A 24,130-nucleotide genomic window follows, 5' to 3' on the forward strand; every position below is an offset into this window, starting at 1 on the left:
TCGAAAATTTATTTGGCCAGAGGCACCTGTCATGCCTCTCTTTTTATTTTTTCTCAATATCTCAAATCCCACGTTACAAGCCGCAGCCTGATGCTTCATATATACACGCCAAGCTACATACTACCTAGACCTACTCGGACTAATGTCCAACCTGACACGGATTCTGCTAAGCACAAGCGAACAAGAAAAGTAACACGTGAGGATTCCTAATACTAACTCAACTAGTACTCGGACTGACCGAGGAAAGATTATTTCCAACATCAATGACACTATGGGACGGAGCGTAACGGAGGGATCTACTCTCTCGTCTTTCTAAAACACTTGGTGGACGGTACTTTTATCGTTGTCCTTTGGTCTCTCTCATTAATTATTACAGCTTTCATAGCCAAAGTCACAGAAAAAACTTGCATAAAATAATCAGAGAGTCCATATCGATCTAATAATGGATTTGTATCTAGCTAGTAAGTCGATCATTCGGTCGTGCATCCTCGGCTCTCTATAAATGGTAGAGCCTTTTGGAAGGAACATATCCATATATCAAAACAATCGTGCTAGCTAACTAGCCCCCAGCAGTTATCACCATCACTTGAATTACTATGAAGGTAGCTATCGATCTTCGCATGGCTACTGGCAACGGAGAGAACAGCTACGCCGCCAACTCCAGGCTCCAAGTTTGGATTTTCTCTTTTAATTTCCTCTCAACAGACATCTTTTTCTGCGTACTCCCAAAGAACGATCGATCTTGGTGCATGCAGGAGAAGGCCATACTGGAGACGACCGGTGCTTCTGAAGGCGATCGAAGAGCTGTACGGGTCGCTCCCTCCCCGGAGCACCATGGTTGTGGCTGACCTCGGCTGCTCCTCGGGTCCAAACACTCTGCTCGTCCTCTCCGAGGCGATGGGCGCAATCCACGCATGTTGGAGAGATCAGGAGCCGGAAGAAGAAGAACGGCAGCAGAGCCGTGCCGTGGAGGTGCAGTTCTTCCTGAATGACCTTCCGGGGAACGACTTCAACCTTGTCTTCCGGTCCCTGGACTGCTATTCGGAGAAGCTTCTGGGCGTGGAGGAAGAAGAAGAGACGCCACCGTGCTACTATGTCGCAGGGCTGCCGGGATCCTACTACGGGATGCTCTTCCCTTCCCGAAGCGTCCATCTCTTCCACTCTTCTTACTCCCTCATGTGGCGCTCTAAGGTATGTACGTGAGACGTTCTCGTTCTAACAACGGACGAACTCAAAAATATCAATATCTGCAGTGTCAAACTAAAATATTATGAAACATATTTCATAGTGGATGAATAATCTTCACTTAGCATGCATCGTAGATCGATGGTTGGTCAAACTTTAGATATTTTGACAGCCAACAAAATTATACTATGTTCTATATTTTGAGAGTAAATTTCAAAAAATCACAGTTCTTGAGACAAACTTCTCATGGAACCATACTTTTCGATAATTTTCTCGCAGAACCACACTTCTTCAGACTAATCTTCTCAGTTTATCCAAAACCTATGTTTAGGCGCAGCGGGGATTAGAACAATCCAAGATTCGAGCTAGGGGGGATGGCTTCATGGGCGGACCCACGTGAAGGCCCGTGGGGGCAGCCGCCCCCACTAAAATTTTCTGGCCCGTCATATAGGACCCAAGCTACTGTGAATTGCCCCCACTCAGCCCACGGGTTTGCCCCCCCTCAGCCCATGGAATTGCCCCCTGTAAGCCCATCTGCGTCTGCCCATGGTCCGTGGACGATGAATGGTTGGGCCTGGAGTCTAGAGACGAGGCAGACACTACGAGTCTACGAGACACACGAACGGGAAGATGAAGCATCGACCCAATTCCAATTCCGGTGCACCCCAGCGCGTGCTGCCATCGCCCCTCGCCTCTCGACGCTGGCGCCCGGCGATCGCCGTGGTCGCTTGCCGCCTCACGCCCTCGCCGACTCGCCGGTCTCTTTCCCTCCAACGCTAGCCGCAGCGCCGAAGCCTGCCCCCAATCAGGCAACCCTAAATCCCTAATTCTAGCGCCAGGCTTCTGTACAAGCTTGCAACACCGGGCATCCCAACCCAATTCGCCAATTCAAATTGACAAGGTAAGCAATAGACCCGTGTATAATTTCTGAAATTGGATTATTAGAATTTAGACCTGAGTGCATGCCGTGAAATCTGAGTGTATGATTTATCACTTGCAGACAGAGGAACTGATGGAGAGATTTTTAATTAAATCTAGAACTTCTAATATGCCTGAGCTAGTTGATTTGAACAAGCTTCCTCAGGACCCATCTAAAAGAAGGAGAATTGTAGATTACAATGTCAATCAGCATGAGGATGTAAGACGAAAGTACTTGATAGCAGGACCTCATCGGCCTCGTCCTACCAAGTTTAAGCCAAGGAAAATTGGGCAGATAATTCGCTATTTTAATGCTGATTGGTATGATGAATATGGTGGCAATTGGCTAGAGTATAGCGAGGTGGAGGACAGAGCATATTGCTTGTGTTGCTACTTGTTCAGGAACAATATGAAAGGTAACAAACCTGAGCATGATGCATATGTAGTAGATGGTTATTGCAATTGGAAGAAGCCAGAAAGATTTTTGACTCATGTGGGTGATCGTGGTAGCTTCCACAACAGAGCACTAAAGAATTGTGAGGATCTAATGAAAATAGATCAATCAATCCCTGCAGCCCCACATAAGCAAAGTGAAGTAGAAAAAACAGAGCATTCGGGTAAATGCCGCAATTGATGTCTCTAGATTTTTGCTGCATCAAGGGCAACCATTTCGTGGCCATGATGAATCAGAAGATTCAGTAAATAAAGGAAACTATAGGCAGCTGATGGAGTACACTATTAGTCAGAATGATGTTGTAGCCAAGGCATTCAAAAATGCCCCACAAAACAATCAAATGTTGTCTCCAAAAATTCAGAAAAATATTACTGAATGCTTCGCCAAAGAAATCTTGATGTCCATTTTGCAAGAAATTGGCAAGAATGTGTTCAGTTTATTGGTTGATGAGTGTCACGATGTTTCCGACAAAGAACAGATGGCAGTGGTTTTAAGATACGTGAGTAGATGTGGGCTGACAAATGAGACGTTTGTTGGTGTTGTTCATGTGGAGGAGACAACAGCTAGTTTTCTCAAGTCTGAAATTGATTTTATGATTGCAAAGTTTGGTGTAAGTATAAAACAAGTGAGAGGACAAAGATATGATGGAGCAAGTAACATATGGCTGGTGAGTTCGATGGTTTGCAAGCCAAAACTATGAGAGAGAACAGTTCAGTTTATTATGTACATTGTTTTGCTCACAAGCTTAACTTGGTTGTCGTGGCTATTGCGAACAAAATAACTGATGTTGGTGTTTTTTTGATATGATATCACTTAGGGTGAATGTTGTTGGATCATCTTGCAAGAGAAAGGATAAACTTAGAGAGAATCATCGAGAAGAAGTAAGGAAACCAATTGGTAAAGGAGAGATTGCTACAGGAACTGGACTAAATCAAGACTTTCTCTTCAAAGGCCGGGAGATACTAGATGGAATTCTCACTACAGAACTTTGGTAGGTTTGTCAAAGATGTTCCCTTCAGTGGTTAAAGTGCTTGAATATGTTGACGAAGATGGTTCAGATCCTATTAAGAAACGTCAAGCCCGTGGAATTTTAACATATTTTCAGTCATTTGATTCTGCATTCTATCTACACATGATGATGATTATATTTGCTTTAACAAATGGGCTATCAAAAATCTTTCAGAGAAAGGATGTTGACATTGTAAATGCCATGTCAGATGTGGAATCTACAAAAAGAGAGCTACAAAAGCTTAGATCTGAGCAAGGTATGTTCTTTTTGTGAGAAATATGACATCTCAGTGATGGACATGCGAAGTGATTATGTGAATCCGAAGAAGACAAGGCAAAGGACTGGTATTAACAATGAGCACCATTATCGGATTGATTGTTTCTTTGATGTCCTAGATATGTTGGTAGAAGAGTTAAATGGCAGATTTAATACTACAAATTCTGAGTTGCTTTGTTGTATGTATGCTTTGAGTCCAAGTGGTCACTTTGTTCACTTCAATTATGAGAAGTTGCTGAAACTAGCTCAGTTTTATCCTGATGACTTCAAAGATTTGACAATTCTGGAGCATGAACTTCATCTCTACTTGGATTATGTAACCCATGATACAAGGTTTGCTAGCTTGGAAAATATTGGTGATCTGGCTGAACTGATGGTGACTACAAAGAAGCATACTTCTTATCCTTTCGTTTACCGACTTGTAAAGCTAGCACTAACACTTCCTGTTGCCACTGCAACCGTTGAGAGGTGCTTCTCAGTTATGAAGATTGTCAAGAGCGCTCTCCGCAACAAAATCAGTGATGACTTCATGAACCATAGTCTTATTTGCTATGTAGAGAAAGAGTTGCTCGACAGAATTCCGAATGAAGTCATAGTTAAACGTTTTCATGAGGTGAAAGATCGTCGTGGGATGAAACGAAAGGTAATATGCAAAAGCTCTTTGCCTCATGTAATACTGACCTCGATTTACAAATTGAACATCTTTTTTTCTTGCAGGTTCTAGGGTAGATTGTTGGAACTTATAAATATGTGTAGATATTATCTTTTGCGACTTTGGAACGAGGTAATTTGTTCATATCAGTATAAACCATCTTTGCCTTCATATATTTGTCTTCCGTTCTTAGTTTTCCTTGAGTTTTTTTCCTGGATTTTGCCCCCTCTTGAGTTTTTCCTAGGTCCGCCATGGATGGCTTTGTCCCGAGCTGGACGACACTTGTCCTACACTAACAAGAGCAGAGCATAGCAGAAGCTAATGAAGCGATCTCCGTAGCATCCCAATCCTTGAAAGAGAGAAATTAGCGAGTCCGGCAAAAAGAAATTCACGGAAGCAATGGCGGATAGAAATACACAGGAAGAAGCGTGGGTTGTGGATAAAAAAAAAAGAGGAATAGGAAGGGGGAAAAGTGTGCGAAATGAAAATATGCAGGTGGCTTAATGCATAAATGGGCTGCGACCTAACAGTGGGCCCCACATGTAAGGAAAAGTGTCAGATGCGCCTGAACATCGGTTTTGGGTAAACTGAAAAGATTAGTCTGAAGAAGTGTGTTCTGCGAGAAAATTATTGAAAAGTGTGGTTCTGTAATAAGTTTGCCTCAAGAACTGTGATTCCTTGAAATTGACTCATATTTTGAAAGAAAAGGAGTAATTAACAATTAATGTGAAACACATGTTAGGTATAATGGGCGGACGTTGTTATGAACGTTAGGTATTATTGGATCTACGGCAAAGATGCCGTTCACTTCATGCTTTTGTTTTACGTGCGATGGATACCTAGGTGAGTCAAGTAAACGTTAAGCTATATAGAGGTCTCTGACTGAAACGTCTACTCATGTACTAATCAATGTCATGCACTTTTATGGTACTTTATCAAGGTCCCTGAGGAGCTCTCATGTGGCACTCTTCTGAACGAAGGCAACATATACATCGGAAAGACTACTCCACATATTGTTATCAAGCTATTCCAAGAACAATTCCAAAAGGATTTTGACTTGTTCCTTACGTTTCGTTCCAAAGAACTTGTCAGTGGAGCTCGAATGTTATTAACATTTCTGGGCCGGAAGCATGAAGAGATGTTGATGCATGGGGAAATTAGCACCATGTTTGAATTGCTCGCAAAATCTCTCCTGTCTCTGGTCTTAAAGGTACGTAGGTCCTTTTGATTTTTGGGGAGCTTTTGCGTGTTTTGTTTTCTAGGAACAATTACAACATTATTAGCTGTTTCCTAGTACTCCCTCCATTCCTAAAATATAAGATGTTTTATCTTTGTTCTAAGTCAACCTTTGAAAGCTCGACGGAATTTATATAAAAAAAATCTACCTACATATATAATGTCAAATAAGTTACCTATGAAAATAATATTTAACAATGGATTTATCTTATACTAGTATTTAGGAACGTAGTTTGTACATTTTCATACATGTTTTATGAAACTAGCTTGCTCACTTGCTTAGTTACTCCCTCCATCCTGTTTTAGGGGACGCGTTTTTCAAATCGCTGAGTCCGGTAATAAGAGGCGCCTGATCCTTTATGGCAAACTTCTCCCCAAAACACCCTCATCCATGATTGGTTCTATTCCGTCTATGCTCGTATTAAATAACTGCAACAATGTGAACAAGCTAATGGCTGCATGCAGTAGTAACTACAGCCGGTATGATTCGGCCAGGCTAGATAAAAAACAAGCACGCTGGGCCCATCAAGAAACATAGAAAAAACAAAGCAACCCAATGGCTAGCTGAGAGATTTGTGCTAGCCTCGGTTTTCACGATATTGTGCAGCTAGAGAAGGGATTGCACAAGCTAATGTGCCTGCTCTTCTCAGTTCATCGGTATGTGTGACAAAATTAGTACGCCCGGTATATACGGACGGAGGGAGTACTTAACAACGTCATGACAACATTGTGTAAACTAGAATTAGTCCTCCTTTTTTGAAAGAATAAATCCTCACATCATCAAAATTCTCAAATACCTATTATTTCAGGATTAATTGCACTGGAATTGATTCTTTCTGAATGGTATAGCATTAGATTTGAGTAATCAAACAATATTTTTTTTTGTAAAGTCAATACATGTATACTTGTTCCTTAAGAAGAGTACTCATTTGATAATTCATATCCACCATCTCAAGTATACAAGAGTAAATCCTCTCTGCATTATATGAATTTGTCACAAAAGGTGGCCAGACCTTCAAAATTCACCATAATGTACATACGGGATTTAAAGTCGATATACTAATTTCATTATGGTTCGGTCTATTAGTTATTTACTGGATATTTTGTTTCGTAAATGTGTCGTGCAATATTTGATACCTGGAAATTCTAATTGTCTTATAAATACATGTCCTACCATGGAAATGCACTTATTATTATTTTGACACTTCAAAGCAGTACCTATTTATTGATCAGTTAAGACCACATTACCCCAAATATTATTTGGTGGTGCATGATATGTAGGGCCGCATGGAACAAGAGAAGCTAGACTCATTCAACCTTCCATACTACGCCCCATCAGTGAGAGAGGTGACCACATTGATCAACATAAATAAGCACTTTGACATTGAGCACATTGGACTCTTCGAATCCAACTGGGATCCTCAGGATGACTCAAACAGCGACATTGTACTTGATTGCCACAACAGCGGGGAGAATGTGGCAAAGTGTGTAAGAGGTGTGCTGGCGGGTCTGCTGATCATTGACCACTTTGGTGAGGACACTATCGACGAGCTGTTCGTGGTGTTTGCCTCCATCCTTACAAAGCATCTCGTGAAAGCGAAGGCCAAGCACACCGTCATCTTTGTGTCCTTGACGAAGGGCACACACTAAACAGGTCACATGGATTAATATTGGTGATATGCATGCTATTTTGCAATGGGAGTATGTGGCACTTATATGTGTGAAAAATATAATCAGCATGGCACACCTATGAAAAACAAAATCTCTTAATTAAGGACGCCCTGTAATATCTTAGTTTGGTCTGTCATGCTTAAAAGAATTCTTAATGGTTTCCCGGGGTCCAAGTTGATATTTGAGAATTCTCCAGTTTTGAGCCTGCATTTTTGCATTTTGTTGTATATTTAAATTTCACTTACGTTTTTTCAGAGAGGGGATTTAAATTCCGTTTTTGTTTTTTAAAGAAACACACATCTTTTATTCATTAATATACATGGGTACAAACAACATCACTCCAAGTCCAAGGCTTAGACAACCAGAGATATCTACTATGTGTGAGAGACAAAGCGAAACTAGGCTATGGACATCAACATTAGAAGCTCTTCCTCCGTGCATGAAGATAACATCCTGGAACTCGCGGCTTCGCACAACGATCTCCCGCAGAATAGGGCTATAAACACAGCGATTACCTCCGATTTTTCCTTGGATCACCACCGCAGCATCAAAGGCAATATATACAATTTCATTTGTGTCATTGTGTGGTTTATGAAAAAAATCAATTCCACCACTCATGGGCCAAATCTCCTAGCCCATTCTCCCTTCCGCATCTGGGCTGCCGGCCCATCTCTACGCTTTCTTTGTCTTCCCCTGCCAGCATGGACTCCATATGGGGTGTTGTCATTGGCCTCGTCACAGTCTGCGGTTTTGCGATTTCTTTCTTCGGGATTTCGAATCCGGACGCCAAGCCCGTAAAAGTTGACCTTTCCACTCATGCTTGGTACTGGCTGCATCTAACGTTGTCGGCCGCCTAGAAACGGGGACTTTGACTTGAGTTGGGCTGTACGTGCGTCCATCGGTAGTTGGTACAACCTCACGCGACATGCACGCCGCAGAAACAACGGACGGATTGGTCCAGCCACTCAGTTAGGCTCGTGCAATGATAAGCTTCTAGTGTTGACGACTGGTCCCAAATCCAGGAAAACTTGGCTCTGTTGTCCACATAAGTTGACGAATGCAAATACATACTCATTACTCTCTTTTTTTCTTGACAACAACAAAAACACTAATAATCCTTTAAAAAAGGCACTAATAATTCCAGCGGCAGATTCCCACTTCAGCGTTGATGACAAGCTTTAGGTTGGAAATACATAAATCACGAACAACCTAAAAGGATGGGATTTTCACCCCGGTTTGCTATTTCTTAGGCGATGATAACAACCTTTTGATTCAACCGAATCGTGTAAGATTAATGTAAGTTCTATAGATAAGTAAATCTTTATTGGATGGCTACGGTCGTCGACTGAGAAATAACTATTTCTTAGACGACTGAGAAATAGACACTTCCTTTTCACCCATACGTGCCTTGACAAAAATAAGAGTATATATGTTAATTATCTTCGTAAAATACCAGGTTAAAACCACCACTTGCACCGCAGACTAGGAAAACTCTATAAAAAAATCCTATAACAAAAGGATATGTTGGAGGATGATTTCCTATAAATATGCAAAATTTCAAATACAAACTCAATTGCATTTGAAAGGAACTAAAAAGAGAAGTATCCAATTGACTGATGCCAAACAGTAAAGAATCATTATTCATGTCGAACACCTAGATATATAAACAGCGCTTCCCCAGTATATATAAGCTATCATCTTTGTGGCAGTTAGTTACTGCTAAATAAGTCCATGTAAGGTGAGTGAGAAGCTCATGGGGCACAGATGTACTATATAACATTGTGTGGACTGTTTGTTATGTACTCATGATCAAGAGTGGAAAAACTTTCATACAAGCACAATATAACATATTTGTCGGCATCTATCATCTATTTATTACCTGTTCTCCTTCCTGGGTGAAGCAACAGCAGCCCCCAGTATGACCGTAGCACCAGCATTGTTCGTCTTGGTCTTCCCCTTGATGCTGTGCCACCCCACGCTCCTCTCCGACTCCCATGCTCAACCGCCCTCCTCTCCAGCCAGAGGAGCCAACGCGAACACGACCACTGACGACGAGCGAGCTCTCCTCTCCTTCAAGTCCACGCTGTCATCAGGAGCCTCGCTGCTGGCCTCATGGAACGGGTCCGGCCGCTACTGCCGCTGGCCAGGTGTCCTTTGCGGTGAGAAGCACCCGGAGAGGGTGGTCGCGCTGCACTTGCGTTCTGCCAACCTGTTGGGACCTGTCTCGCCATTCCTGGGAAACCTATCCTTTCTCCGGGAGCTGGACCTCGGCGACAACCACCTTGCTGGTCTGATACCACCGGAGCTCGGCCGCCTCACCAGGCTCCAGGAGCTCAACTTGAGCGTGAACTCTCTCCAGGGAAGCATCCCAGAGGCCCTGTCAGGCTGCTCAAGCCTCATGACGCTTGATGTAAAAAGGAACCATCTCCAAGGTGATATGATACACCCGTGCTGATTTCCTTTTACTTTTTTTCTTTCTAAAAGGCGGGCGCTAAGTCTTCAGAATTTGTCATAAACCCCGGTCACCTGAAAATAACAGCTAAATTTACAGTACTGAAGATGTGCAATTTTAGCGAAACATAGCCACAATTTCTAGACTATTACATATATGAAAAAGTTGGGATCAAGATGACAAAAAAGTCGATAATAGGACACAGATTTTAAATTAAACAATGCAAATATGATATTTCCGTGAACTGTGAACATAATCTTGCAGTTGTTGTCCCAGTGCCATTTTTTCTTTTGTTTTTTTCCGTTCAAAAGGCCTCCGCTAATCCTTCTAGTTTTGTCGTAAACCTCAGCCACCTAAAATAGCAACTACATTTACAGTACAGAGAAACATAGCACAATTTCTTAGACTGTATGTTACATATATGAAGGTTTGGATCAAGATGGTTGAAACCTAATAAAAGTTTTTCGATAATGTCACAAAGATTTTAAACTAAACAAAGAGAATAGAGAACTCATCTGAATATGATATCGCTGTGAACTGTGAACATAATCTTGCAGATGTCGTCCATTTTTTTTTATAATGCTTCTTCACTTGTCAGGAGAGATTCCACGATGGCTGACGAACCTGACATCCATGGAATACTTGAGCTAGGGAGGCAACAGGTTATCCGGTGAGATACCACCAGGTTTGGGCAACCTCTCCAAGCTCCGGCATCTCGCTCTCTCCACCAACATGCTGTCAGGAGCCATCCCTTCGTCCTTAGGGCGCTTGCCCAATCTATTATGGCTCAGCTTAGGCTACAACAATCTGAGTGGAGCGGTCCCCACTACCATCTGGAACATTTCCTCTCTGGTATTCTTCTCCGTCCAGCAAAACATGCTAACTGGAACAATACCGCCAAATGCATTCGACGCTCTTCCTTATCTCCAGAGCATATACATAGACCACAACCGGTTCCATGGGCAGATCCCAGCTTCCATAGCTAATGCTTCCGAAATGTCATTGCTTCAGCTCTACTACAACTTCTTTGACGGAGTCGTTCCTCCGGAGCTCGGAAGGTTAAGAAATCTGTACTGGCTACAGATCTCGGTAAATTTGCTTCAAGCTAGGGAGCCCAGAGATTGGGGATTTGTAGCCGCATTAGCAAATTGCTCCCAGTTAGAAGTTCTGGAAATGGGTGCCAATAAGCTGGAGGGAGTTCTACCTGATTCACTTTCCAATCTTTCTACCTCGTTGATGCATCTCAGTCTTAGTGGCAACGAAATATCAGGAATCATCCCTAGAGATATAGGTAACCTTGTTAACTTGCAAAACCTCGATCTTTCTAACAACTCTTTCACCAGTACGCTTCCCTCTTCCTTGAGTAGGCTTAACAACTTGGTCGAACTCTATGTAACAGAAAATAAAATGAGCGGCTCAATTGATCCATGGACAGTAGGAAACCTTACTAACCTAAACAATTTGGGCCTCAGCAAAAATGCGTTCAGTGGTAGGTTACCAAGCACAATTTTAAAACTTGCAAAGTTGTTGGCACTCGATCTTTCAGGTAATAGCTTCACCGGGCCAATTCCAAAAGGTTTGTTCAATATCTCTGCTCTCTCCGTAAATTTGGATCTATCCCATAATAACATGGAGGGATCAATACCACAAGAAATCGGTAATATGAAAAATCTAGTAGTAATCAATGCAGAGTCGAACAAACTTACGGGTGCAATCCCCGACACCCTTGGTGAATGTCAACTTCTCCAGAACCTCTTCCTCCAAAACAACATTTTAACTAGTACAATTCCATCATCTATGAGTCAGCTCAAAGGTCTAGAAAGTCTTGACCTCTCTGGCAACAATTTGTCTGGTCAAATTCCCAAGTTCCTCGCCAACATTACCATGCTTAATTACCTAAACCTTTCATTCAATAGCTTTATTGGGGAAGTCCCAAATGTTGGTATTTTTGCAAATGCCACTGCGTTCTCGATCCGGGGTAATGACAAGATTTGTGGTGGCATACCTGATCTACATTTGCCTCCATGCTCTTCACAGTTAGAAAATAAAAGGCAAAAATCTCTAGTGATTCCTATTGTTACTCTGGCTGCATCGATAGTTATCCTTTTGTTGATCTGCTTATTTCTTTCGTGGCGCAAAAGCACAAGTACTAAAATTCCTGCCACAACATCCTTGCAAGGCCACCCACTGACCTCCTATGCACAGTTACTAAGAGCAACAAATGGTTTCTCAACAACAAACTTGTTGGGTTCAGGAGCATTTGGGACTGTATTCAAACGAAATATAGAGTCCCAAGCTGGTGGAAGTACATGTCATGTTGCTGTTAAGGTACTAAAACTTCAAACTCCTGGGGCATTCAAGAGTTTCATTGCCGAGTGCGAAGCACTGCGAAATCTGCGGCACCGAAATCTGGTCAAAATAATTACAGCGTGTTCAAGCATTGATAACAGAGGGAATGACTTCAAAGCGATTGTTTTTGAGTTCATGCCTAATGGTAGTTTAGAAGACTGGCTACATCCTGACACAAATGACGAAACAGCCAAGTGCTTAAATCTCCTAGAGAGAGTTACAATACTGCTTGATGTGGCCTATGCGTTGGATTACTTGCATTGCCATGGCCATGCACCGGTTTTACATTGTGATCTGAAACCAAGCAATGTGCTCTTAGATACTGAGATGGTAGCTCATCTTGGAGACTTTGGACTCGCTAAGATTCTTGTTGAGACAAACTCAATTCTTCAACAGTCAACAAGATCGATGGGATTTAGAGGGACAATTGGGTATGCACCCCCAGGTATTTTCTTAATTTTTTACTTGCTTTATTAAATAACGTGAGCTACAGAAAGCTCCAAATAGCTTGCAGAAACAATCTGTTTTAAGTGAAGCACCTTTCACCTCTTTTTTCGTAATATTATAACATTTTGAAACTTTTGATGCAACAGAGTACGGTGCTGGAAATATGGTATCGGCACAGTCAGATATTTACAGTTATGGAATTCTTGCGTTAGAAATGGTAACAGGCAAGAAGCCGACTGATAGCAAATTCATTGAAGGACTGAGCCTTCGTCGGTTTGCTGAATTAGGTCTAAGTGGTAAGGCGATGGATGTAGGTCGACACCCGGCTGTCTTTGAGCCTCGAGAATGAGCTTGTCAAAGCAGATGATTGCCTGTACAAACCGAAGATTGATTGTGTGTTTTCACTGCTTGGACTTGGATTGTCTTGCTCTCATGACATGCCATCAAGGACAGCAACAGGAGATATCGTGAAGGAACTGCATGCCATCAAAGAATCTCTTCTTTTGTAAGGGATCCTGATTCTGGTGAAGCAAGGCACTATACTGTTGCTTTTGCGTCTAGAGCAGATTCCTGGGTCGAAATTTCCCAGTTACACCGAAAAGTCATGATCTCTGTCCTACACTCCTACTTCTGTCGGAACCTGGACAACTCATTCCAAGGCCTAGACAAGTACGTAGTGTATGCTGGTCAAATTGTCATGTTTATGATGTATTCCTCCGTCCAACAAAGGATATCTCAACTTTGACTAAATTTGAATGCATCTATACACTAAGTCATGTCTACATACATCCTAATTTTGACAAATTTGAGACATCTTTTGTTGGACGGAAGGAGTACCATTATTCACCCAGTTCTGGATAACTCAGTGGAAAGCAATTTCCTAAGTAGTTTGTCATCAATGTATAGCAACCTATAGCAAGTTCTTAATTATCATGTTTATGTGTCAAACTAATCAGGATCTGGAAGCAGGTGTAATCAATGCATAGCAAGTTTCCAACCATGTTTATTTCGTACATCCAGGCTACAGTGTGAATGACACCAGAGGCAGTTTATTTTGGTTCTGTTTCAATTGCTACTTGTAGTTTGTAAAGATTCAGGCTTATAGATACCAGTCTTGTTGCTGAATATTTAGTTATCTTTTGCGGTTTCCAGAGCATCATCGATGCATTCTAATCCCCGAAGTAGTAGCATTCAAGCCCAGGACGGGATATAAGTATTTCGGTATTGATAAAACAATCCTGACAGTGAAGCAATTCACAGCGATACGATACAGGCCAATGAGAATACCAGACAGGCAATGGCACCAAAGCGTAAAGCGTACCTTGTCACCCTGTGCCACGTTGTTTCGTCGGATTTATACCGTTCCCGCCGCCACCAGATCGTGGCGGGACCGCCGTCGCCTTCGTCGACAGCCAAGAGGGAACAAGACTATGATCTCGCAGGAGGGAACACCCACCGCGCCGCGCCGCCTCCGTCCGTCGCCCCCTCGATCGGTTGGGGAGCGTCGCCTCCCTTGCTGTGCCACCCTCCGTCGAGTTGGTCCCAGAAAGCCTCGAATCCCAGCCGGAGTTCGGAGCCCCATTCGCATTCGCATTTGATTCTCCATCCCCAGATCTGGAGCTCGTCCAGTCCTCTTCCCGTCCCGCGCCGGAATCCTCCACCGCCTCTCCCTCCTCAGTCCTCACTCCTCAGGGCGCAGTTGGTGGACATGGGCCTTGGGCTGGGCTTGGATTAGTGGCCGTTCATCGAACGAACAGAGCTGATGAACCGAACCCGGGTTGCTCCCGTGTTCTACTTCCCGTCTTGCTCGTCCTTCCCCTTTTGATTCCTCTGCAAATCCAAAAGGCAGACCTAGCACCTATCTACCTCACGTCCGGCGATCGCCGTGGCCACGGCACATTACAATTTGGTTTCAGAACCAGAGAATCCCGCGAAAAAAAAAATGAACCAAAATTTGCCCCCAATATGTTTCCCCGTCAATTTGGTTCGCGCTGCAACTTCTCAGGTTTTCTTCGATGAACAGCAATGGATGCTACATTGGCTGAGATCGCGCGCCTTCAGGATGTCCTGGGGCGCGGCAAATGGCGGCCACAGAGCAGGCAGTTGCACGCATCTCTTGTGCGCAGGCGACTGTGGCGCACAAGGGCGCGAACCATGGCGTTGCTGCTGCCACTCTTCGTGTTAACGCGGTCACCACCACCACCACCACCCCCTTGGAACCCACCCCGGGGACCGTGCAGAACTGTGGCCTGCTGCACATGGCGGCCACACGACCTGCAATCAATCATCTTGGCTGTCCGCGCTGTGGCTGCTGGCGTTCTACACGCAGAGGTCGTCCCGGCGGCCACGGCGCTCACCAGATTTAGTGTCTTTGGAGGCTTCGTGACCTTGCGGCCGCCGTTCCCGAGCTGACCACACCAGCGCCTGCCATGTGTTCGACGAAATGCTACCGCACGGATTTGGACGTGCATAAGTCCATGCTCCCCGGTAGAGACTCAAAGTGCATCCTCGGCTACTGCTATGGTTGATCCCACCGTCCCTGACGTCATGCCATTGGAGAGCTTGGGCAGCTAGAAGGTGGATCCACTTGGGGCAGATTAGTATGACAGCGTTGTAAACCATGTCGGTGGCTCGTTTATCTTTTTACCGTGTGACGGGAGCTGCAGATGAGGTGTTCGATGAGAGTTCGCTCCAAGGATGTGCTGTGGGATGAGGAGCTTGCTGGCAACATTCTCACACATACCGGTGGGTCAGAATTCCTAGAGCTTGTTGTGGGATCTAATATAGAGCTTGAAGAAAGAGTTGATAAAGCCAAAGATGATGCAAAACTGATCCAGGTAACTAATATAGGTGTTTGAGGCAATTCCGCTGTGGGATCAATGTGCTTTAGCTCCACGCAAACTACGAAGGGAAGTGCTAGTTGGTGCCTGCATATTGAAGGATGAAAATTACTTCGTGAACATACAGTCTCTGTGTCATATATTTTAGTCCACCATCCATCCATTTCAAACACACCATCTTTCTCAAAGTTGAAATTCTGAACCAGGAGGTACCAGGATCCCATATGGCATTTTAAATCCATGTTCTGTAGATCTTGTGGTTTGATTTTGAAGGAAGAGACGAGCTGAAGCAGACGCTGCAATGCCTAGTTGCCACCAAATAAGAAAGCTTACCGATCCCTCTTTCCTTGTCTAAAATGTCTGCGCTGAAGGGGTTCTGTTTCGAGCCATGAAATCGACCTACTTTAGCTGGACGATCTATCTTCATTCTTAGCTGGGGCATCTAGTATCTTTATTCAAGCAAGTATCTTTATTCTTACCTCCAACCACAAGCGAAAACCACGTACTCTCCTTTGCTGTAGTGAAAAGCATCCCAAGGATAAGGGAACGGACAAAGCTTACTTGCAGCTCAGAAGTACAGCAAATTAAAGGCACATTGCAGATTAGTAAGGCTGCGTTTGGCATTGCGGTGGATTCACATAATCCCGTCTTTTTCACCCGCTTTTCACTATTTTCTTGTTTGGGTAACCAACTTTTCCCTACCTTTGTGTGTATTTTTCCATAGCAGATTATAAAATAAGTTCAGCACAGCACAGTTCAGCAATGCCAAACTGAGCCTAAATACCCATCTATCACTTTTATAGTTTTCTGGTATATTATCAGCAAATAAGAATTTTATGTAGCTACAGCAGGTACTAGGGTTCTTCTACTTTTGTTGCCTATTCATAAGTATATGGACTAATTAACAGTTGTAACGTTGCTGATATATATGTTTATGTTGGGACTAGGCGGTGGCGATCTATGGAGGTAAGAAATTCTCAACGTGACAATTCAATGGTAAAAACAGATCGTAAATCAGATTTCTTTTTATGCAGAGCTAAAACAATTTGAATTTTGAAGCTAAGAAAGAATCTTCGCTGATATCGGCATGCATCACTATTATGTTTTTACTTGCATGTATGATGGAGATGGCTTGGTAGTTACTCCAACTAACGTGACAATTCAACGGTGAAAACAGATCGTAAATCAGATCTCTTTTTATGCAGAGCTAAAAAAAATTGAATTTTGAAGCTAAGAAAGAATCTTCGCTGATATCGGCATGCATCACTGTTATGTTTTTCCTTGCATGTATGATGGAGATGGCTTGGTAGTTACTCCAACTATTGCAAGGCCAGAGGGAAGCACGCGGCATGCCCTTCACCAGGTAACAAAGGTTTTCTTTTTCTCGAACCCACCCCTAAAGGTGGATCATTTTCATTAAAAAGAAAACGCGAAGAAGGTGCAAGAGTAACAAAACAAACTCAATAAAGAGAAAACAAAAAAATCAGCCCAAATGGCCAGCAAAAATGTAACAAAGGTTTATAGAATCCAGACTTCGTTCACTGGAGAAAAGAAAACCACTTGGAAATAGTACTTATCAAGTAAAGTTATTTTGTGTCGTAGTAAATTCGTACTCTACCAATCTTGTGATTTCTATTAATCAAAAGATTTTTAGGAGTAACAGAGGGTCAGAGGCCTGATGCCAAGCTAGTTGTCCCCAAATAAGAATGCCTGCTGATGAATATCGGCGCTAGATAGGTTCTATTTCTAGCTATCAAATCATGGAGGGACCTAGTCTATCAGCTTTGTTCTTGCCTCCAACGCCAAGCAAAGAACCATTCTGCTTTGCTGCTCCGAAAGCATCCCAATTAAGCAGAAGGCAACGGCCAAAGCTACGTGTGCAGCTCAGTACACTGAAGAGATCATTTGCAGATTAATCCACAACAAGCTACCTATCATAGCCCCGAGCTCTTCCTCGCTATCCATCATTCACTTCCCTAGTTTTCTGGTATATCGTCAGCAAATTAAGAAGGAAACATGTAGCTGTCAAGGTACTAACATTCTTGTCCTCTCCTCATGTACTCATGTACATACTAGCTGTTGCCTGTTTAACTTGTAATTATTGAGAATAAGTATATATCTGATATGCTGTTGCAGGGGCTAACAAGCAGAGATCCATTTGTAGGTGCCGATGCATTAGGTTAGCTTGGGAAGCTTCTGGTGTTCAATTGTACATACGTGGATTAATTCATCACGATGTCAATAACGTTGACGGTATTTTTCTAACCCACCTCCTCCCCCCCCCCACACACATATGCTAGTACAATAGTACAGTGCCCGTGCCGTTGGTATGGCAAAGTTTACAAAATATTCCTTTTTTTTCCAAAAAATTTAGATAAGAAGGTAGACAATCGCCGATTTTGTTTCACTTGGGAACAAATAATGACGATTTTTTTTCCCTCTTGTTGATCCTTCTTCCTGGTCAAACAACTAGCACACTTTTTTTTGTCTGAACTTGCTTTAGCGCTAGATTAGGGGGCAGGTTTTTGTCTCATAGTCAGTTCCCGATTGTGGGGCTGGTCAGCGAGTTTCCTGCCCCAGTAGTTAAACCTGCTTACTTCCCTTCCCCCATTTCTCCCCCTCGCTCTTGTGGTGCTGTTGCGGTGGACAATGTTGCATTTCTATTTATGAAATGGAAAGGGGAGAGATCCCAAGTTGAACTACCACACACATATATGACTGGTTTCTATACGCCCTGCCACACGTGACGTCTCCTCCATGCTCATCATCACAATTGTTCTCATAGTAGGTCTCAATACTTTAAACTACCTTGCTAGCCGTTGGATAGTGATTTTCAAAGTTATCTAAATATATCGGCTCACAAAAATATTGAATTGGTGGTCACCTTCGTCATCCTTAAAGGACCGCCATCACACCATGCATCGCTTTAGTGCGTTTCTCGTCCATTCCAATCTCCACATCTGCCCTACCCCTACTTGCTAGATGTCATAGTTAAAGATATGGGATTTACTGCGAAAACGCCAATTAGAGCTCGAGCTACTGGTAGCTCTTTATCACACACACAGAAGTTGGCTGGGGATCAGGTCCAATGGGCCCTCTTTCTATGTATTTCCCACATCCAACACGTATTGTCTTTTTAATAGTACTTCTTTACACTCTTCTATTATACTTTTCCAATGATTTACTGTCTTTTCTCAACTGTAATATTTTACTAGTTTTTTTCGAAACAGGGGTGAACCCCGGCCTTATTTTTTTTTTACTAGTTTCTACTACACTTTCTCTTCTATACCATCACATTGGATTCTTCTGCACTTTTTCTCTGCTTTACATTTACACTGGCTTCCGCATCAGCTCATTTTGCTCTAATTGGCTCTCTTGCGTATCGATCTAAGACAAATTAATGCAATTAGCAATTATCAGTATATATTATGGAAAATTGGCAAAGTATTTGTGATTATGTCCTCTTGTCACACATTGTTATATATTTGATACGATTTTTGGCTAAAACATCTTCCCACTCTTGTTAGCATATAATCTTTTATTTCAAGTCCATCTCTTCTACATTGCTTTTAGAGTAAATTTCATAAAACCACACATTTTGTAGATAGGGTTTCACAGAACCACACTTGGCGCTAATTTTCTCATATAACCATCACTCTTAAGGCCATGAAGTTGTCATCATGCTCCTCCTCACTGGCACTGTGGCGTGGTACTCTACAGACGAGTCTTTGTCGTGTCTAGGCTCTCCGCTGCCCAGCGTCATGCACCCGCTGCGCACCTTCGGTTCCTCGGCAACAACACACAGGCTCTTTGACAATAATGACAGAGCGTCGCTGCACCGCTCACCGCCACCCTTCATCCCTCCAAGCACCTTCCTGTGCCGCACCATCGCCAAGCACTTCCACCGGAACGCCAAGCCGCTACTGGACGAACTGGCCGTGCAGCTCAGGGACCCACCGACATCAGCACTAGGCGGTGAACCAATGGAGTCTGACGGTGAGCGCAGCGTGGAGCCGGTATCTGCATTGTTTTGTGTAGTGAGACGAACGGTGAATTTTTGAGACAGAGGGGTTAATGCATCAGGTTGTTGGGTTCGGTCCAGAGGATGTGACAAGTGAACTGGATATGTTTGCCACATGGCATCTGATATGTGGGTCACATGGATTAGATTTACATTGATCCATGGGAGAACATATACTTTGATGGATGGGATGAATTGGCTGCATCTGCGGTCCTCCGAGCTATAGCAGAAGACCCTCCAGCATCCTTAAAGAAGAAAGAAATTTGACAGTATCATCCATCTTGATTGCTCAAGGTGGAAAAGCCGAAGATGGTTCCAGAGAACAATTGTGGAAAAGCTAGAGCTTTCTCAACATGTACTGGTTACTTTGGACAAACAAGATAAAGAGGACGATTTCAGAATGGTAGATGAAGGCTCTAGGAATGAGATACGAGGTGTTTTATGAGCCATCCATCAAGCCTTACAAGGACGGAGATGTTTATTCATTTTCCATATTGGCAGCAATGGTAAAATTGACTTTAGTGACTTTGGCATCCCAGAACCTAAATGGTCGAGGGACACTAAAGTATTATGGACCTTGAGGGAAAGGCTTCGGCTTAACACAGATATTGCTGGACAGGTGAAGGATTCACGTGATTACTTAACTTGTTATCTTCTTCTTGCAAACAATTTGGACAGTTTACTAAGGGCAGATGCTACAGAAATTGCTCGATACACACATAAGCTTGGTGTCACCACAGAGATAGCTGCAGAGTATTTCTTGTACTTGTTGTCATTGAAAAATATGGGTGGTGATACCATTGCCTACAACTGGGGTACACATGCCTACAACTATTGGGTGTGTGATGGGATCATAAGTGGAAGCCAAGTCGATGAAGCATGGTAGGTTGGCAATGCTTTGTATCAAGTGATGCAGTTTGAGGACTACTCGCACATGTTTGGTTATTCTGTTCAACAGTTGAGGACTCATTCTTGGATTTCTAAGAACGTACAAAGGACACAAATAAATGTCCTGACTATACCACAGGAGACATCGTCGTTTTTCTTGGCAATCAGAAGTGGATCCGATCAGGCAATACCATCATTGCCCAATAATATGTTTCAGCAGTCAGAGAAACTTCGTGTGTTGAAACTCTGTTATTGTACCTTCAGCTTTTCTTTACCTCCCTTCTATCCATGCCATGGTTTAAGATTCCTTGCTATAGATAGTTGCAAGGATAGACAGGAAGCAGAAGCAGAGCAAGAGAGACCAGCCTTGGAATGTTTTGAGAACCTATGGGTGTTGGACATATGTGAAACTGACTGGGAATTAGATCTATCTTCCAAGATAACAGAGCAAATGGCTAAAAACATTAGGGAGGTGCATATTAAGAGGGGAAGGATATGGCGCAGTCATCTTGCATGGCGAAGGCTACACAACGTATGCAGGATTCGAGTGATTGAGCCTACCTGCTCTGCTCATGGGAGTCAGGGAACAGGATGAATTCACACACATGGTAATGTTGGAGCTCCTCCATTTGTCTGGGAATTGTATGATACAAGTTTTGCCAAGGTTGTCAGAGGCAACATGCCTTAAGACCCTAGTTCTTGATGGTTGTATTGGGTTGGAGCACGTTGGTCCTGAAGGTCTCCCTCCATCACTTGAATCATTCGGTTTAGATGCAGGATCAAGTCAAAAGGATGAAGCTAAGGTCTCTAAGATTTCTTTGGTCAGTTGTGTGCACTCGGGAAGCTTCACACTGGGTGGGTCATTGCCAAGCCTCGAGGAGCTGGATCTATCAAGCACCTCAATTAGGAAACTTAACCACAATGATGCGGTGGTGAAGGTGCCAAAACTTGAGCGGATCTTCCTAGTAGGCTGCGAGAAGATCCTTGCAATACCATGGTGGAAAGAAAAAAGGAGGGTCAAGGTGCTACACATCAGCCACCAAGTGAAAGATGCCATAAGACTACATGGCTCTTCATCTGTCCACACGGAAAGTAGAAAACATGATGGCCAAGTCTGTGTTAGGAATGCAAGGTTCATTCATTCCTTGAAGCTCACAAATGAATTGATTACTAACAGCCTCTATTTAAATCTAGAGAGTTTTTTGGGCAGAAAAACTAAAGGAAGAAGCATAAACAATATGGGAATTGATACCAACAGAGGGAAAGTGGTCTTGCCAGTCTGAAGTGGAGATCAGTGATGGAATTAACCCCACTGACATGGGTAGCTGGTCGGGATCAGTAATTGGAAGTCTTATTTTAGGTTTCTTATCCTTGGATGACCATGATAACTTTTCCATCCTTTATGTTTTCCCCAAAGCCTCTCTTCGCACTCATCAATTTCAATCATCAAATCTCAAATGGTGCCGGGTTGAGAGATGTCCTAAGTTACAGGAAGATTTTGCCTATCACAGGTTAATGTGTCATTATAGTTTTCCAGAATTGGAGACCATTTGGGTGGTTGATCTCCTCACAGCTAGCTGCATTTGGAGTCAAGGAGTCATTGCGGAATTTTCTTATGAAGAACCCTTTGGAAAACTGCGGAGCATACACTTGCACGGCTGCCCCAGGCTCAAGTTTATCCTCCCAATCTCACGGTTTACCTTGCTCAGCCTAGAGACCCACCACATAGTCCACTGTGGTGATCTCAAGCATGTCTTCCCATGGAAGGAGAATTACAAAGCTAGCAAAAGAGCAGTGAAAAAATTCCCAAAGCTGAAGCACATATACCTGCATAATCTTCCCAGTCTACAGCTGATATGTGAGGCCAAGATGTTCGCTCCCGAGCTCAAGATGATCAAGCTGAGGGGCTGCTAGAACCTCAGGCGCATCCCAGCCATCAACTGCCACCGTAGAGATGGCCGCCCTGTTGTGGAATGTGAGGACTTGTGGAAGAAGCTGGAGTGGGATGGGCTGGAGACCGGCCACCATCCGTCTCTCTTCGAGACTCAACTCAACGCTTGGATTTATCCATAGCTGAGGCGAGCAAACCTCCCCTCTTTGTTGTCTCTGGCCATCTCGGGTTAGGTATGCGTTAGACACCAGAAATGGGTTGTATATGAATAATAATTTGGACGCGTGCGGAAACACGTTCGCTCTACTTCGGCCTAGAACTGAGGGGCCGACACAATGCCCAGAACCTCAGTTCTCCATTGAACTACACGGTATGGTTCTTCTTCTTTTTTCTTTCCCTTTTTCCCCCTTTCATGTATGTATCATACAATATATTAACACCCGACAATCAATAAATTCCAGTTTACTAGTCATACCTTGCAAATAAAATTCATGCGTGTATGGTAACAATTTTTCACAAATGGAATAAATTCCTTTTATGTACCGTCTGATTTTTTATTTTTTTTGCATTCAGCGGACCATTCGCCTTTGAGTACTGATCGGCTGTATTATACTATCATTATCTATATATGCAGATTTGTTGGTTGCAAGACAACGAGTTCCGCTGCTGTTGCTGTTGCTGCACTGCTGACTGGTTCAAGTATTTGCTTGCCAAATTGATGTTGTGTTTCCGAAATAACGAAGAGGTGCTTCATGCTGCGTGCACCTGCTTAATCATTTCTCGGTCTTTATTCTCCATTGAGGACAAGAAGACTATGTATCACGTGTGTGGTTTGGTTTGCGGTCACGTTTATGTTTGAAATAAGAGGTATGTCCTGTGATGTTCTCTATCACAGTCACAGAGCCCCAAGGTGTGGCGTGAGAGTGTTGCTTCCAAACACTGCAAAGTTTGTGTGTGATTTGCATGCTAATTCTGCCTGAAAATTTCATTATCGATTTCCAATATTCATTCAAGCATTTTGAAAATACTGTTGTATGTATGGCATTCAGGTTAATCAATTAAATACCAAGTTTGTTACTCCCTTCGATCCAAAACAAGTGTCTCGGTTTTAAACTAAGCCCAGTTCAAGTCTACTTCAAAACAGCAACACTTATTTTGGATTGGAGATAGTATGTTTTATGTATTCTAACGGTGGCGGCTTTGGTATGAGCAGTTCACATGTTCGGTTCTCGTATGGTGCATAAACCAGAAAATTCAGTGTGGTTCTACCTTTTATTTATTTTACGGGCAGTATTTGTTCTATCTAAAACACATATCAATTTCCAATATTCATTCAAGCATTTTGAAAATACTGTCGGTTCAGGTTGTCAGAGGAAAAATGCATAACTAGTGTTCGCCATGCCTCCATTATGGTTTTCCAATGATGGCTCTGTTGTTTGGTCATTATGTATTTATGTTTTCTTCAATGCATGGCCCGGATGATTCTGAACGCTAAATTTTTCATCCCAAAGCTTTGCATGAAGATGTAATTTATGTTCAACAAGTGAGACATAGCGTGATGAAATGAAGAACGATTTGAAATGGTGGCACGAGCAAAAAAAAAAGCTTGGGTTCTTGCGGCGCGATGTCATCTTAGCTATAAAAAAAGCTCGAATGACAGTTTTGATTAGTTTTTGTCATGAAGATGAGATTAGTGCACACCTTTTTTTCCGGTGTTGTGTCTCTTGCTCCGCATGGTCAATGGTCCAAATGGTTTCTTATCCTTTTCCCCTCGTGATGTCCCTCATATGCTTCAGTCCTGGTCACAGGGGTGTAATTAAAGATTGAGTGCGCTACTTATG

The 24,130-nt window shown here is 43.1% G+C and overlaps 1 protein-coding gene, 1 long non-coding RNA gene and 1 pseudogene across 2 annotated transcripts; all 3 read left to right on the forward strand.

The window, feature by feature from the left end:
* The first annotated feature begins 596 nt into the window (after nucleotides 1–596).
* LOC100844298 lies at nucleotides 597–7,380 on the forward strand (annotated as a pseudogene).
* Nucleotides 7,381–9,319: 1,939 nt separating this feature from the next.
* Nucleotides 9,320–13,962, forward strand: LOC100844601 (receptor kinase-like protein Xa21). The gene is given in 4 exon segments (XM_024454564.1): nucleotides 9,320–9,909; nucleotides 10,411–12,647; nucleotides 12,796–12,962; nucleotides 12,964–13,962. Coding segments are annotated over 4 exon segments (3,189 nt in total). The 3' UTR covers nucleotides 13,159–13,962.
* A 3,311-nt stretch (nucleotides 13,963–17,273) lies between these two features.
* On the forward strand, nucleotides 17,274–23,366 carry LOC106866852. Its single transcript, XR_001407908.2, has 3 exons — nucleotides 17,274–17,519; nucleotides 17,626–17,742; nucleotides 22,924–23,366. It is a non-coding gene; the product is annotated as an uncharacterized LOC106866852 (long non-coding RNA).
* The last annotated feature ends 764 nt before the right edge of the window (nucleotides 23,367–24,130 follow it).

This window comes from Brachypodium distachyon, chromosome 4 (assembly GCF_000005505.3).
Source record: "Brachypodium distachyon strain Bd21 chromosome 4, Brachypodium_distachyon_v3.0, whole genome shotgun sequence".
Lineage (NCBI taxonomy): Eukaryota > Viridiplantae > Streptophyta > Magnoliopsida > Poales > Poaceae > Brachypodium > Brachypodium distachyon.